Consider the following 15,614-nt stretch of genomic DNA (forward strand, 5'->3'; position numbering starts at 1 on the left):
CTGTTGCACTAACCTGTATGCCCAACTGATGCTGTATTTAGGCTCAAATGTGACCCGTTGCACAAGTGGCAGACTTACCTTGCTGGGATGTGAGATTCCTCATTAAACACTGATGTCTGAGAAAGGACAAAATAAACTTGTGCAAGGATTTAATCTTGTTCTTTGACTCAGGGCTGAGCATAACCCGTTTTTCTGAGTAACTTGCTTCTACTGAAGGACTGTTTCTAGTTATTGTTATTAACAGTAACTGAGACTCTCAGACATAGGACTAGACTTTGTATCTGAAAGTAGAACGGTAGCTGTCATGAAAGTCTATCTCCAGTAGATTTATGTGCAGACACCTTGGAACAATATTTGTAACACTCAGAGGTTTTTTAATCAGTACCATTTAAATTCTGTCAACTAACATTAAAAATGAACTGCTGCTAGTGCAGTCAGATGTGGCTACTAAGTGTCATCACTAGAGAGACTCAGCAGCAAGAGTTTTGATCCTTACAACTGTTTTCTGCACAAAATAGTACCTAGTAGGTGGGCTGAGTATAACCATGGTAAGCATGGAAGGCTATAACCTCTCCTGTTACACGCTCTCAGGAGTGATTCTGGTTAAAGGGTTATTTCACTGGGCAGATCTGCCTCAGTGCACATACATCACAATTACAAATGCAAATAACCCTTTGCAAGCAAACTGATCACTTTTGTATAAATTCACAATATATATGATTATTATACATAAGATTTTTCAGTCTAGAAATGTTGGCATTTCATTGTTAATAGAACTAAGCTTATAGTACTATTAAAAGCAATAAAGCAAACTCCCCACTAAGGTATTTTATTTTCCTTTCCCCCCGCCTCGAATTCTGCACTTGTATTTTAAATGACTCTTTGGGAACAAATCCTTTTTGAATACATCAATAAACAGCAGCCAGAGTATGTTGCCCACTTCTGGAAATCCTACTTTACACCTTTTGCCCAGCTAAAAACTTCACAAATAAGCATTTTACATTGAAAAATACTAATTAAACTTGTGAAGAATTTGTAAAAGAACACCTAGAACTACTGTTGAGACCCGACAGAAGAGAATGCCACCTTCCGCTGAAGAAAAACTGTATTTAGAAGGAACTTGTGATTCTCATAAAACTTTTAATAGGAAGAAGTGAATCAAATTGGTTAATTACCATTTTATGGTTGGTAAAAGGGCAAATTACATGCCATCCATTTCCAAACTTCTAAATGTCTCCAGTGCTTTTAATTAAAGCTGCCATCTAGAAACTACTAAAGCAATTTTATGCAATTAGTTATTTATAGGTTACCATAATACACCACTCAAAATATGATTCAAGTGATTTGCAGTCTGTTGCTTTGTGATCTTTGTCATCCTTACTTCATTACTGTCTCAGTACTAGCAGCAAAATAGCCGTTCTTTGTCAGCTGGAACACGACTTCAGTGCTTGCACTCGCGTGTTGTTCTCTTTAGATGCCTAAGAGCAGAGCTGGAGCAGACAGCACTTTTAACTGCTGACTGTGAATGAAAATATCCTGCTTCCAGTCTGAGCTGGATGACTGGGGTCATTCTTACCTTGACAACAGTTAGCAGAAAAGCGAATAACTTATGCATTCAGACGGAAGTTGGATGAAATTTAAAAAAACTTACTTTCTGAAAAGTTTACCTTAAATGTTCTACAAGATTCCCAGACCTCTGAAATCATACATCGCTAGGGCTACTAAAGAGAAAAATAAGGAATAAATTTTGCTGAATCAAAAATGGCAAGAGATGAATTTTTGGCTGGTTCCGTGATGCATACATGACAATGATGTGAGGTTGCAAATCACCTTGTTTTGTCTACTTACTTTATCTATTGCTAATGAAACATCTCACCCCATTCTTCTTTCCTTTTTAAATTGTGTGGAAGGGCTGAAAAGGTCTTAGGAATCTATAGAACAGCAAAGATTGCTGGATAAATAGTATTGATCATTACCTGTGACAAGGGGGTATTTTATTTCCACAAAAGGCTATATTAGTAACATGGTGTATATCCTGCTGAAGGTAACAGGAATCTTTTAGCCGAGCAGGAGCAGGCCCTAAATGGGCTACTGTTGTTTGTCAAATGTACAGGTTTAATCTGAGCAGTTGTTCTTACACTTCATTTACTTAAGTATTGCTGCAGATAGTGAGCAATAAGACTGATTATTTTGGGATGTAAGCTACTGGGGTGAACATATTTTCAAAACCGTGATTTTTTTTTTTTTTTTAGTATTATTTCCTTAGTAAAGTAATTGCAAACCATGAATAAAACTATACTGCAGAACTGATTTTTAATGTAAGCTTTCATTCGTGATGCTAGCTCATGGCCAAGGCTCCGACTGAAAAAGGTTCTTTGCTACAGCTGTGTGAGAGGTGTGTTTATGCTCGGGATTCAGAACGTACTCCAACCTTCTGCCTTTCCCTGGTGTTTACTTTGAGGTCACTGCATCTGTAGTGAGGTCACTACACTGCAGTCAAGTTTTCTCACCCCTGTGCAGTTTTCAGTGTCTCGAGGCACCGACGCTGCGCATCAGCCCTCTAGTTCCAGAGCCTGGTCTGGACTCAGGAGTCAAAAAGCAGATATTGCAAGAGCCTAGGTGCTTAAATCTTTGGATTTAGTGCTTGGGATTCCAAATGTTGTAAATCGCTTCTGACAATTAGCGTTCAATCATTGCAGGGACTCACTGTTTTCACAAAAGTTAGTTTGCTTTTCCACCACGGCTGTCCTGTGTGGGTGCTCTGAGGCTGTCACAAATACAAGGTAATTGAAATCAGATGTTAATCTAAGACACTTTTCTTAGTGTACTGACTGGGAGATGCTGTAGCTCAGCAAAAATGTGTTAACTTGATTGTCTCAGCTTCTCACTGCCTCTGTCAATTAAGCTTGGGAAATCAAATATATCTGCATGTCTCAAGCCCGCTGATGTCAGAAGGGCAGGGTAGGTAAGTGTTTAATGCCTTTGATCCAGGCATTGGCTTTGCACTGATAAGTAGAAAAACTCCCAGGTATTTCTGTTAATTTTAATGCTTCTTACTGCTCCAATATTCAATGACTAATCTAGTTAAAGGCAGGACATTATTCTTTAATGCCCTATTATAAATACTAATTCGGATTGCTTAAATGATAGTGTAGGTGACCAGCACTGCCATAAATACTTTTTATTGAAAAAATCCCCAAACCCACCAAACAGAATTTCCCACCCCAAAATTAAAATCTGTTACTTGGTAAAGTTCAAGTGATTGAAATTCAGTCAATGATTAATATCTTGTGTAGTTACTACTTCATTTTCAATATCTTCCCGTGTAATAAATGTGTTCAGCTTGTCACAGATCTTATTTTATGTCCCCACCTTGTATCATTTCACATTCTGCTTAAGTACTTGGTCATCTATTACATGACTCATTAGTCTAAGATCTCTACAGAATTAAAGAAAGTTGTAGTTAAAATAATATATTGAAGTTCAAGTTTCAACTGCATCACCCATGCATGTTTAAAAGCATCTTTCAAAGTCAGCCGAACATACAACAGTGTAAGATGAATGAATCCCCATCTCTAGTCCTTCACAGCAAAGTGGGAAGGGACTGAATAAAGCTACATGTGTTTGTTACCTGCAAAGCAGTAGTTGTGGAAAGTGGATCAAGTCATAATTGATTAGTGTGACTTCGTGATGTTTTCCTGCCTGGCATTTAATTCCTGGTCACTAGGCAAAGGCAGTCTTGCCAAATAAAGATAATGAGAAATAAAAGTTGATGAAAGCCTTCAATCATTAAATAATCATGTAGGACTCTCCCAAAACCTACCTGCATGCCCACTGAAATAGAAAAACTGTTATGAGTTCAAAAAACTTAAACCAGTATTTGAAACAACTTTCATTCAGAAAAGTCAATAAGAGTATTTGAATTTCTACTTATTTACATGCTTTCGAGGATCTTGCCAAACAGGATGAAGTTTCAGAAGTGTTACACAGTAGGTATTTCTTACCAATTTTGCAAATGGATAAACTGAGTCATATAAAGAAGCCCTTATTCAGAGTCACCAGCAGCCCACAGCAAAAATGAGGATACAACTTCAGAGCTGTAACTAACCACGGTCAGGTGGCCACTAAAGAGAGCTCTTGGATATTACCTTTCTACTAAGAAAGAGGTAAATTTATTTTTCATTTGTAACAGGAAAAAAGGAATACTCGGCACAAAAATAAGGGGGCAAATGGAAAAAACTAAAAGTTTTTCTGCATCAGTTTAAAAAATAAATGCTAATCTTGTCTAGTCATGAAGCAATGCAAGTGGTTATATTTAATAATCTCTTGGCAATTACTCCATCTATTTCTGCATTACCAGGCAGTGTACTGTGTACTGTAAAAAACTGAGAGGTGAGAAATTAGAGGCAATTAATTTATTTCTGCGGTCAAATACTATGTAACATTGTGTTGCTTTGTGTTCAAGTATTTTTAAATGTGGGTAAGAGGTTGGCGAGTCTGTGGACTCACCATAACTTTTGTCAGTGTTTCTTGTCTCCTAGAAAAAATACTTTTGTGTATACTATTTGAATGCTATTTCAGTAGAAATGTGGTGTCTTCTAATTGACAATTATGCCAATAACAAGCAAAATAAGTGATATAAAATTGTATTTAAGTGTGACTTCTACATTTCTTAATAAGTAATAGATCTATGGGTACTAGGTAAGTACTCCCTACTACTTTCCAAGGTTAATCAACTTCTTAGAGTTGAGAGGAAAACAAGGACATGCACTTTTAAGGCTATTATGATAATACACAGCTAATTGTTTGTACTGTGCTGGTGACTACAGGTTGATGCTGTGTTTTGTTAGACCCTGTACAAAAAGGGAGTGTGGCAGTCCATAGTTTCTTGAGGTTAAAATCCAAAACATAACAAACCTGACAATTTCAAACTGATATAATTCTAGAGCAGATGCACAAATCAAAAGCAGCTGGGAGCCATTACCTGAATTTGCCCATATATAAGCCATTGTCTGCTAACAGTTAAGGTTTTAATATCTGCTGGCTGCCCCTGAACTCATGAATTGTACTTTTATTCATCTTAATTTGTTTATGACTAGAACCTTCTGCTAAGGAAGCCAGCTATGCATGGGTATTTTTAAAGTAAATAGCATATTAAGAATTTTTACCAACATAGTTCCCCAATAAGTAAATAAGATGGAACAACTAATTGTATTCTAATTAGATATAATCAATTGTAATCAGCAATAAAACATTGATCATTCTCCTGCTAAAGGATCTGAACCCCTTTGTTTTGTACTATTTTTAGAAGTGATTCATTACATTAATTAGTTGCCTGAAGATTAGCATTTATTTGCACTTACCTCACACCTTCTACTATTAAAGACACGTTAAAGTAGGTCTATAATTACAACGTGTCTCTTGCTGAGCCTTAAAACAGGATTATTTACTTGTCTTAAAGGCACTTCTGCCTGGATATACATTCTAATTTCCTACTGAAATACAGCCTTCCTGTATCAGCTCACAAAAAATAACCAAACCCGGTTCTCAGATCCAGTCAGCGGGAGGGAGTGGTGTGTGATGGGGATGCTGAGGACCCTTGTTCCAGGGATTTCAGTGGCAGGTGAGCATGATCAGCTGCTTTAGAGCACCAAATCCAGAGACTTTTCTCACCGCTGCAGTGCACGCTGCAAGGGGATTGCTGGTGGCACTGGTGGGGATTCAGCCTTCACAGATGTTTTGCCTGTGACACTACAGGAGGTTTTCTGACAGGAAGGCTGCAGGAAAATGCTTATTTCATGTGCAGTAGGTGAGATGCTCATGTTTTGTAAAGGGCATTTAATGAGGAAGGACAAGCTAGTGTTCCAAAGAAACCTGATTTTGCTGGCTCTCTGATTTGAACAGCCCTAAATTAATGTGTCTGAGTAAGCTCCATTAACATTCTAAGAGTCAACTCAATGCATAAAATCTAAAAAATTGACTCTGTGATCACATTACTTGCTTAAAAGTTAAATATAATTAAATGCTGCCACCTCACAAGCGAAAGGTAATAAAAGAGGAGCGTTGCCCCACAAGGAAAGAGTATGTCAGAGGACGCCAGCTGGAGCCGGCTGCTCACGCTGCGCCCTTGTGAAGGACTGGTGCTATTAGAAACATCAGTGAGCTTTGTGAAATGACTTGGCTTGCTTGTAGTTGGTTAAATCATCACCTCAGACCTGTTTTTGTATGCCCATTTGAGTTTCTAAATAAGGGAGGGAAATGACAGATGACCAACACCAAGAACTTCAGATATGCTCTTTTCTTACCTCTTGGGCTGTTGAGAGAGGCCTCGGACGCCTTTCCGCCGTCCCCGCAGTGACTCTGGTCAAAGGGAAGGCACTGATCCCCTGTTCCTGCTACCACATCTGCGTTTTTGGCCAGATCTTTTGTTTCAATGAGAGATTTTGCTTTGTAGACTTTCCTGGTGTTGGTATCTGACAAGTAAAGGGATTCTGACACAGGATCAATGGCCAAGTAATATTTATGAGCAGGGCTTGTACTGAAACAGAGAAGAACATCAAAGTTAAATTGTTTTTTATTTTTAATGTGTTTGTGGCAGCGTAAAAAATTGTATTCTACTTATCTGAAGACATCTGTTCAATGATTCGAGGATGACAGAGGCATAAGTGAGACCAGCTTTGACGTGGCTTCTGCAAGCAGCACGGCTGAGCAGGAAGGCACAGTCCTGGCTCAGTATAAAGCTAACTGGAGTGACTTCAGCTTAGTTATAATTATTACTATCAAAAGCAAGGTCAGTTTTATATACCTGAGGAGTTCTAGTACTCTTGACACTGCAAACAAATCCATGAGTTGCAGCAAAGTGAATCACAGACTGTTCCGCAGGGGCACAAATACCCACTCTTGGTTATTTTTATCTGTTTCTAAACCTTAGGAAATATGAAGGTGTGAAATACGGTGCCTTAATTCTTGCCGACTGTATTGTCAGGAGCAAGGCAGAAGGCCAAGTACTGTCAATGCAACTAGGCATGAATTAATGCATCATGATTCATGCACAGAAGTGCCTTATTGAGATTATAAAATGTTATTTAAAAAAATATTTACATATGTTAATTAAATGGTCAGGATCATAAATTCTAATTGGAGAACTGGGTTGCATCTTATTAACCAGCAAGACGTTTTGTTTCTTTTTCAGAGCAAAGTCAATTTCCAGTTTGAGGGAATTATCTGAGCACACGGCACACCAGGCTGATGTACTGAGCCTGGTGAGTCCTGCTTATAAAACAAAAATCCAGAGAGATGTAGATTCTTTAAATCACACAGTTGGGGTTGTAAATGAGACATTTTATTAACATTGGTACAACACTACTCCAGGTTGCTGCAACAAAGTTAGAAGCAAGTTACTCCTCTCAGCTTTGGCAGGTCTATTTGTGGTGGGTTTGCCAATGCTTGGGTACAGCTCCTTCTGCAGGGTCAGGTTTTCATGCTACAACAAACCAGGGAAGGAAGATTCTGGATAAAACAGACATGAAGAACTGGCAGAGGCTCCAGGACGGATATGTAATATCTGAGATGATACTGACTTATTTTACTGACTCAATTTCAGGCTGATGGAGTCTCTTGAAATAGGAAGTTTTTGCTTGGCTGAGGCAGATACTATTAATAATCCATTAGACAGTTCTACCTTAGTGAGCAATGTTGTGAAACAATGGAAAAATTGCTTGCTGATGTTTTTATTTTAGCAATCTATTGAGTTACTCTATATATTGCTAAGAACCTTCTAACAGATGATCAGCTGAAATCTTATTTCCATTCATAAGTGATAAGGCTAATGTTGTACCACGATAAATGTGATAGAGCTTGGGCCATTTCTCTCAGTTGCTATTCTCCATCTAAAAAGGGATATAAACTACTCAGCTTCTCTGAGGACTGGGCCACAAGCTAGACTAGCTTAAAGCTGACCTTAGTCACAAATGTCTGTACGAGACAGAAGGGGGAAATATAAGGAGAGGTATATTCCCATAGTTGGGGAACAGATGTGAAACCCAGTCCAAACATAGGACAGTGGTATGGTGAAAGGTAAGAGGATGAGCTAAAGCAATTAATGCCAAACTATGGATTACCAGTATTACAAAATTTTGTTCGTTGGCAACACTAAGAATCATTTGTGCTCTCTGGAGTGAGCTCAGAAGAGACCGGCCAGCCAAAAGATGACTTTTTACATAAAATATTTCTGTGGAAAAAGTTGCAAGGAGAATTCTAGATGTTAAATAAACATGTTGTTCATCATGCAGAAACTGCGGAGAAGCAGGGGTCATTATACACTCTCCTTGTAGAGACATTTTCTGTCACCCTTGTTGTTACATTTAATAGACCGGCTTTTAGAAAACTCTTCATGTCTGTGCTTCAAGCCTTGCATACTACAACATTTAAATGTAAAGAGTATTAGTAAAAAAATGGAAGAAAATCAAATACTTCTTATCTTTGCAGGAGTTTGCAATCAAATCTAAATCTGATGTTTTAATTAAATTAGCCTATTAAAACCTCTATCAAGTAGACTAGGATTACAATGAACCCTTCCAGAACAAGTGATTACTATCCTGTAGTAAAATTTTGCCCTGTAACTGCAAATTCTAGTTTCCATTTTTATCAGTTACTAAAAGCCTTGCTATTTCCTATTAAAATCTTGATGACAGGAAAAACAAATGGGATAAGTTGTTTCTAAAGAGTCAAAAATAAGATCAGTGACCTCTGTTTACTGGTCTCCAAACTCTATCACTTTTTACACAGTGGTCCTGGTAAAAGGAACCCTTTTTCCCTGCTCTCTTGGAGAATAAAGGTTATGTTGAAGAATGGGATTTTGAAGCCTTTTCCTGCTTGGACTGTCATGAGCTTCTGACACCTTTTCGTTGTTTTTTTATACGTTTCTTTGATAACCCCAGAAATTTCCACCAGGGACTGCTGAATACTCACTCATAACCTCCAAGGCTGTATTTACTTCAAGTGATTTCCTTCAATTTCCCACAGATTTGACTTGGACAGAATACTGATAGAGGCAATTATTATTGTAATTAATAGGGCTGGGGTAGTTGAGTATTGTCACAACTTGACTGAATTAAGGTTTAAGCTCATCTCCAGAAACCAGTATTAGTGAACAGGTGTTTAAAAATATTCTGCTTTACAAAAGAAAACCCTGAATTTAAAGCCTGATTCTTGTTCAGAATGCATTACAGAATAAATAAGTTCGATTTGCTTCATTTCTTTATTTTACAAAGATACAGGCCAGTTTAAAGCAAATGGAAACAATCCTAGTTAAAAAATAGAACCTTGCACTTACCAACTAGGAAATATTTTTTCAAGTTTTCATTGTAAAACATGTGAGAAGTGACACCATCTATAAGCAGGCTGGCAAATAATCTATAGTAGTCAATAGCATTCTTGTGGCTAAAGCGAGTAATTCCAGCCAGTGCTCTCATCCTGCAAACACGTTCAGTCCACACTCTGCTTCCTACTATGCTATGAAGTTACCGGCTTAGCTTGTGCTAGTGCTGGTTTATTTATCTCACTTAAGTACTGAAATGCCAAGCAGTTTGTTTCTAAGGACACAGGGTGCCTTGCCGGCTCTGCCTCGCCTGCAGCATCACCTCTACAGCTCGCTCACTGTCTGTTGCAGGAGCCAAATGTACGACATTCATTCTTTGAGAGAAACCCCTACACTGCAATGCCAAAATGCCAACTGGAAAGTGGGGAAGCCGCTTGCTTTTGCTATAGCTGGAGATGGAACTGTGACACAGCATCCTCAGCTCTGGGGTCTGCTGTGCACCCTCTGTAACTGCAGCAGATTTTAAAGTTTGTAGTATCCTAGAACCACTAAAGCACAGTCCTCTCTGTGACTATGAAGCCTTTTTCTATTATTACTCTGTTGCTAAAACTCCAGTTTCCTTGGCTGGCTATATATCTGATCATTCAAATAACACGTGAAATGAATATGACAGCTATGAAATGCATTCTCAGCTTTTGGGTTTAAACCCCTCCTCCTCTGCTTGGTGATCAGCAAACAGAATTTTAGACAGAGACTTCATTCCTTCAAAGAGAACAATCAAACCTACTTGACAATAAACAAGGGTGAATTTGATTAACAATTATATTTATTAAATTCAGAGCGTTTCTCTACATCTAGACTTCTAAAAGGACTTTTGTAAGGCTGTTTCCTCGAACACAGTTCACATATTACTATTACTGTGCTTTACTTACCTATGTCGTGTGTCTCTATTCCTAGGCAAGACAGATCAGTTCAGGTTTAAAAAGAAAAAGACAAGAAATGTTAGTCCTCAACAAAACTGTATTCTTCACCTGACTGCTTATAGAGCTGTACCCCAATAACAAAACATTGCTTATCCTGTTACTCAGTATTATTGCTTTCTATCAAACTGCTTCCTTTCCACTGCCTGCACATTGTCAAGTTAATTCTGAACAATCAGCACAAAACACCATCACCAGCAACGTTAGCCAGCTGGAGATTCATGGGTATTAAGTAAGGAAATATCAGTGTCTGAAACCTTTCCTCCCTTCCTCTCTGGCCCTGAAAGGGAAGGGGAAGCCAGAGTCATAATTACATGTGAGTCAGACTGCAATGGTAGGTTTCCTTGTCTGCTTAAACTCAGTCACATTGTCTGTTATAGATGAGGAAAAAATTTTATTAATTTTAAACACAGTAAGTCTATCTTCAGCTATGATGCTGTGACTTGACATGATACTCTGCATATTTGCTATTGAATTATGGGGTTTTTCTTCAAAAAAAGCACTTCATGGAATATTTCAAATTTTGAGAAAGTGTTTGCAGGGCAAGAATTTAGCTTTATTAATTCTGCACTTTGTAGAAATTAGTTATGCAAAATTTGTTCTAAAGGCCACTTAAGATGCCCTTTTTAATTGCTGCCTTTAAAGTAAGCGCAAGTTTTCTGGTGAGTTTCTTTGACAGTTGGTGAAATGTATGTTCACCAGACAACTAAATGTAGCTGCTGCTTTAAGTCCCAAAGGGAAAAAAAGGCTCACCATGGTTTTCATAGGCATATCACATCCAGGCTAATGAATGCTAGTCAGGGAAAGCTAGTTATTTTATTTTTTTTTTACCTTAATTCTAATATACCAATTGAGTTTCCAGAGGGAAAGATCCGCCTGACGAAATTGAAGTCGCCGATATACACGCTGCCATCGGGCCCAGAAGCGAGAGCAACCGGGGCAAAGAGTTTGCTGTTGAGTGCGAGACCATTGCAGGTGGAGCACGAGACGCTCCTCTGGTGCCCGTTGCCCATCACGGTTGAGATGACCGGTGGCTGCTGCGAAATGAACATGTTTTCACCATTTCCTTTGTGTACAATTCCTAAGGGTTGTGGGGGGGAGCAGAAAACAGAGACAAAAAAAGCAAATGTATAGCATTTAAACTATTCTGCAGCGTTGGGTGATGCAATCCTCTAGAAAATCAGATTACCAAGCCAGCAACAAACATCAGGTCTTTTAAAGACTGCCACAGGGTTGCACTAATCTCTTCCAATTTTGTTCAGTCCCAAGCTTTGCCATCACCGTTTTGTCGATTAGCGGTTAGCGGCTATTTTAAAAGCCAACATCATGAGGAGAACTCATGGTTGGTTAATGCTCTAACAAATTGACTGTTAATTGCAGTGCTATCTGATTTCTTGGGGATTACTATTTTAATATTCATTTTATTCATAAATTTTTATTAGGTAGCAGAGGAATTTCTTAGGCAGTTTGAATATTTAATTAAAGGAGATTAATAGCAGGAGTACTATGCATTTTTCACAAAAGAGCACTGAGTGGCAGTACAAAATCAATATTCAAATTTAAATGTGCGTTCTTCATGGTATATCAAAATGGTGCCAAGTGCAGGAAAGCCAAGAGTCAAGGAATAATTTGGAGGCGCAAGCGAATGTCTTACCAGCAAGAGTATAGTAAGCTCTGCCATAAAGTTTAAACCAGCTTTCCAGTGTGTCAGTATTTCAGCACTGCTCCGTGGCACATGGCATTGAAAGTCTTCCCAATTACTGGGCTGGTGATACCAGAACCAGTACAAAGAAATATTTTCTCAAGCTAACAGCTGTGGTGTTTATTTTAAATAACAATGTGGTAATGTAGTTAAGAAGTACCTTTAAAATGATATGCTATTGTAAGATTTTGTCTGTTTCTGTAAGGCAGATAGGTATTCTTTTAGACTGCAGTCCAAAATCTCTTATTTCCCTTGGAAAGCCCAGAACTTCATTAGAGAAGTGGCCAAAAAAAGGAATAAACACCCAGGAATCTAATTTCTGGAGGACTCTTACACTAGGGAATGAGCATATTCTAGATACTGCAGGAAGTACATGTTGAGACATATCTGAACTTGCCCGAAGTACGGCAAATGTCTTTATGTACTGTTTCTACCAGCTTTTGTTAGATCATTTTTTGTGGCTTTCAGGCAAGTTTGAAGCTAAAATTCTCCTTAGAAGTTCCTGAGTGTTGCCAGAGCAGTTTTAAAGGGATTTAAAAAATATATATTTCTGAACAATAGAGGACAGAATACATATATTTGTTTGAATGTTATCTTAAAAAAAGTATCTTGGAAACACACCATTAAAATTAACGGCAATATCCTTCCTTACACACCAGATAAAAACACTACTAAATGAGGATGCTGCCCTTTGTCTGAAATTAACAATGTAAAGGTAATCTTTCAACTGCCTCATACAAATGCCAGTAAATAATTAGGGCTCCAGAGAGTATGTTTTGCTGTCAATAAATGTAAGCCTGTGCTTAATCTCAAGCTTTTGAGCTGTTGCTTTAATTTCAGTCGGTGCTGTGTTTCACTGGGGCTGAAATTACCGTAAAGCATAAAGTCCCCGTAAAATTACTTTCCTTCTCCCAGATAAATAAAAATAGAATCAATACACTTGCCCATCAAAAGAAAAATCTAATTCAACGAATACTCTGAGAAGTTGGTTAATAGCACATTGATTTGTATTCATGAGATATAGGTGTCTTTAAAAGGTACCAGTGTTTATGGTATGTGTTCTCTTTGTGATTATAAGAAATGCTCTGAAGATCTCCCAAACTGACCAAACCCCTTGTGTTAGAAAGCATTAAACTCTCTAATCATGTCACAAACTAGATGTGATCAAACCTCTAAACTGGAAGGGAAAAAAAATGGGAAAAGAGCAGTTTAGCATAGCTGAGAACAGCATGCGATCCTTTGTTAATCCAACAGTCCTACTGATACATAACTGTATACATTTAAAAAGCTTGAGTTTCCAATGACAGCCACATTGAAACAATATATGTTATTTCGCATCTGTACTGCTGGTATAGGACATACTTTTTATTTATCTTATTTATTTTTATTTTTTTTAAAAAACATATTTACATCTGACATTAGAACACAGTCTTTACTTGCCATGGTTTCTGCAAGTCAGTACTTGTACGTCCACAGTTTAGACTGTGCTATGAAATGCAATTCTGTAAAATTTCATCTATTTATTTTACAACTTTTCTGTTGTACCTACTTATTTTGTAACATCTCTAAACTGAATAGTGTTTTGGGGAGGGAGGGAAGTGTATTCACCCCTTGTGTCTGAGTAGGGCTGTTGTGCACAGCAGCAGACCTGCTGAAAGACCAGGCTTAGTGCTTGAAGTTAGGTATAAACTCCTCAGGACTGGCCAGATAACCAAGCAAAGTGTTTCTAGTTTGAAAACAACGTTGTAATTTGCAATAGAGAATTTTTAGAAAGACATTTATGCTATATTCCAATGCTATTTCTATAGTTAATCCAGTGACAGGTTTTCAAAAACAGATGCAAGTTTCATGCTTCTAAAAAGAGCAGCTCTTCATGCATAGTGGGAATGCTTTAATTAAAAGTAAAAAAAAACCTCAATATATTGATACTTCAGAAGGCTACTCATGCTTTTCATTTATAGTGGCATGGAGATAAGCCTGAAATATATAATTCTAAGTTTGAACCATTTCTTGTCCTTATTCATACAACCAAATGGAAGAACAGTTCACTAGTTTCTAGATGAGACCAGAAGCACACTCATTACTTTTATTCTTTTGGTTAACACAGTTCATTATTTGGTTTTGTTGCTTTAATATGAGCCTGCAGGCTGCTCTGTTAGGTGTGCACTAGCTATGGTGTAGTCATTGTTTTTCTGCTCCTAACTGCTTTTCTGGTTCCTACACATGAGGCAGGTGTGGATGCTCAAAGCCTGTTAGAATCACGAGGAACATCTGTACATCCCTGAGCTCTGGCTGGGCTCTGTCAGCCTCGCTGGACATGCTCTCACGTGCAAACTGAGAACAGAAGAGACCCACTGATTTCAAGCCAGATGTGCTTATGCCCTCCCCTCCCAGATTGTGTCCCTTTGAGCAATAGATAAAGATGTTTAGCAGCTTCCTCCGACTTCAGCCTGGATCACGCCCAGAGCAGTGGGAACACGAGAGGAAGAGGAGCAGGTACAAGAAGCTGCACATTCCCCTCCCTTGTTATTGGGCTGGGGTAGCTGGTTTGGGAGGAGGTGGCACGTGGCTGACAGGTCTCTGCTCTCTGGTGTTCCCAGCCCCACCACTGAGACAGGGCCAGGAAACTATTTGTCACCATGTACCCTGTGCTCAGGAAAGCAACGATTGAGCCCCACTCAGATTATAATTTTATACTTCACAAAATCTCAGAACATGTTAGTGCCTATGGGGTGAATTATAGGGGTAACCACTGCAGTTAGCAGACAGTCATATAAATAGGAGTTACTGCCAGCAATTTAGTCTTAGAATTAAACTATGCAAGTGGTAAATTGGCACTAAGGAGTAGACTATGGGGCTCACAGTTGGGGGCTGAGCTGGCTGAGGTCAGATTTCTCTTTGTGTTAAATGTCAATAGCTGGCATTTAAAAGAGACAATCTATACAAACCAATAAGACAGGGTATGAAAGAACCGCTGTTTAAAATGTCAAACTATTTTAAATCAAACCAGAAATCCAGATAATTTACAAACTAAATCTGACCTTTTGTATTAGGAATATTTATACTGTAGATGTGCATTCAACAACAGAACTTGTAAAAACCTGACAGCTATACATCTGTGCATGAATCTTCATTAGCAGAAGTCTGCAGATGGAAATTTTAGTGGGCAGACTCTCAGCTGGAGCAAATGGACAGAACTTTACTGAATCCAATACGTTGCTGATTTATAAGTGCTGAAAATCTGACCCCAAGTTGTTCTTTCCCCAGACAGTGAGATATCTATTGGCAAAACCATATTTTTTCTAGTTGCCATAATTTATCTACAAGTATTGTTTTAATAATTTAATCCCGCTAGTTTCTTATTATAAATGTTAAGGGAGAAAAAGTAAAAAAAAACCCAGGAATAAAAGAAAAGCAGTAAGAAAAGAGATTCAAGTCTCCATGCTTGAAGAATTTCTATGCAGGGTTAATGCTGTGACACCAAGAACACACTATAGACTGACCTAAAATGTGGTATTTCTATACAAACAGTGCGAGAATGAACCTAAATTAGTGTGCCCTTTTGCTGTCTGCATGATGACAACGTGCTAGTGATCGCAAGAGTTAGTGTTAT

At 38.3% G+C, this 15,614-nt stretch overlaps 1 protein-coding gene across 2 annotated transcripts in view; it reads right to left on the bottom strand.

Annotated features, from left to right (window-relative positions):
• Positions 1-15,614, bottom strand: part of TENM1 (teneurin transmembrane protein 1) — a gene marked incomplete at both ends in the record, with an annotated part of 235,534 nt that overhangs the window by 47,186 nt on the left and 172,734 nt on the right. For both annotated transcript variants that reach the window (XM_082062122.1, XM_082062121.1), the window contains 3 exons: positions 6,306-6,538; positions 10,252-10,272; positions 11,131-11,380. In XM_082062122.1, the coding sequence (XP_081918248.1) occupies positions 6,306-6,538; positions 10,252-10,272; positions 11,131-11,380 (504 nt within the window). The remainder of the gene's footprint in view (positions 1-6,305; positions 6,539-10,251; positions 10,273-11,130; positions 11,381-15,614) is intronic.

The sequence above is a fragment of the Streptopelia decaocto genome (genome assembly GCF_964273445.1).
Source record: "Streptopelia decaocto genome assembly, chromosome: 10".
Classification (NCBI taxonomy): Eukaryota; Metazoa; Chordata; class Aves; order Columbiformes; family Columbidae; genus Streptopelia; species Streptopelia decaocto.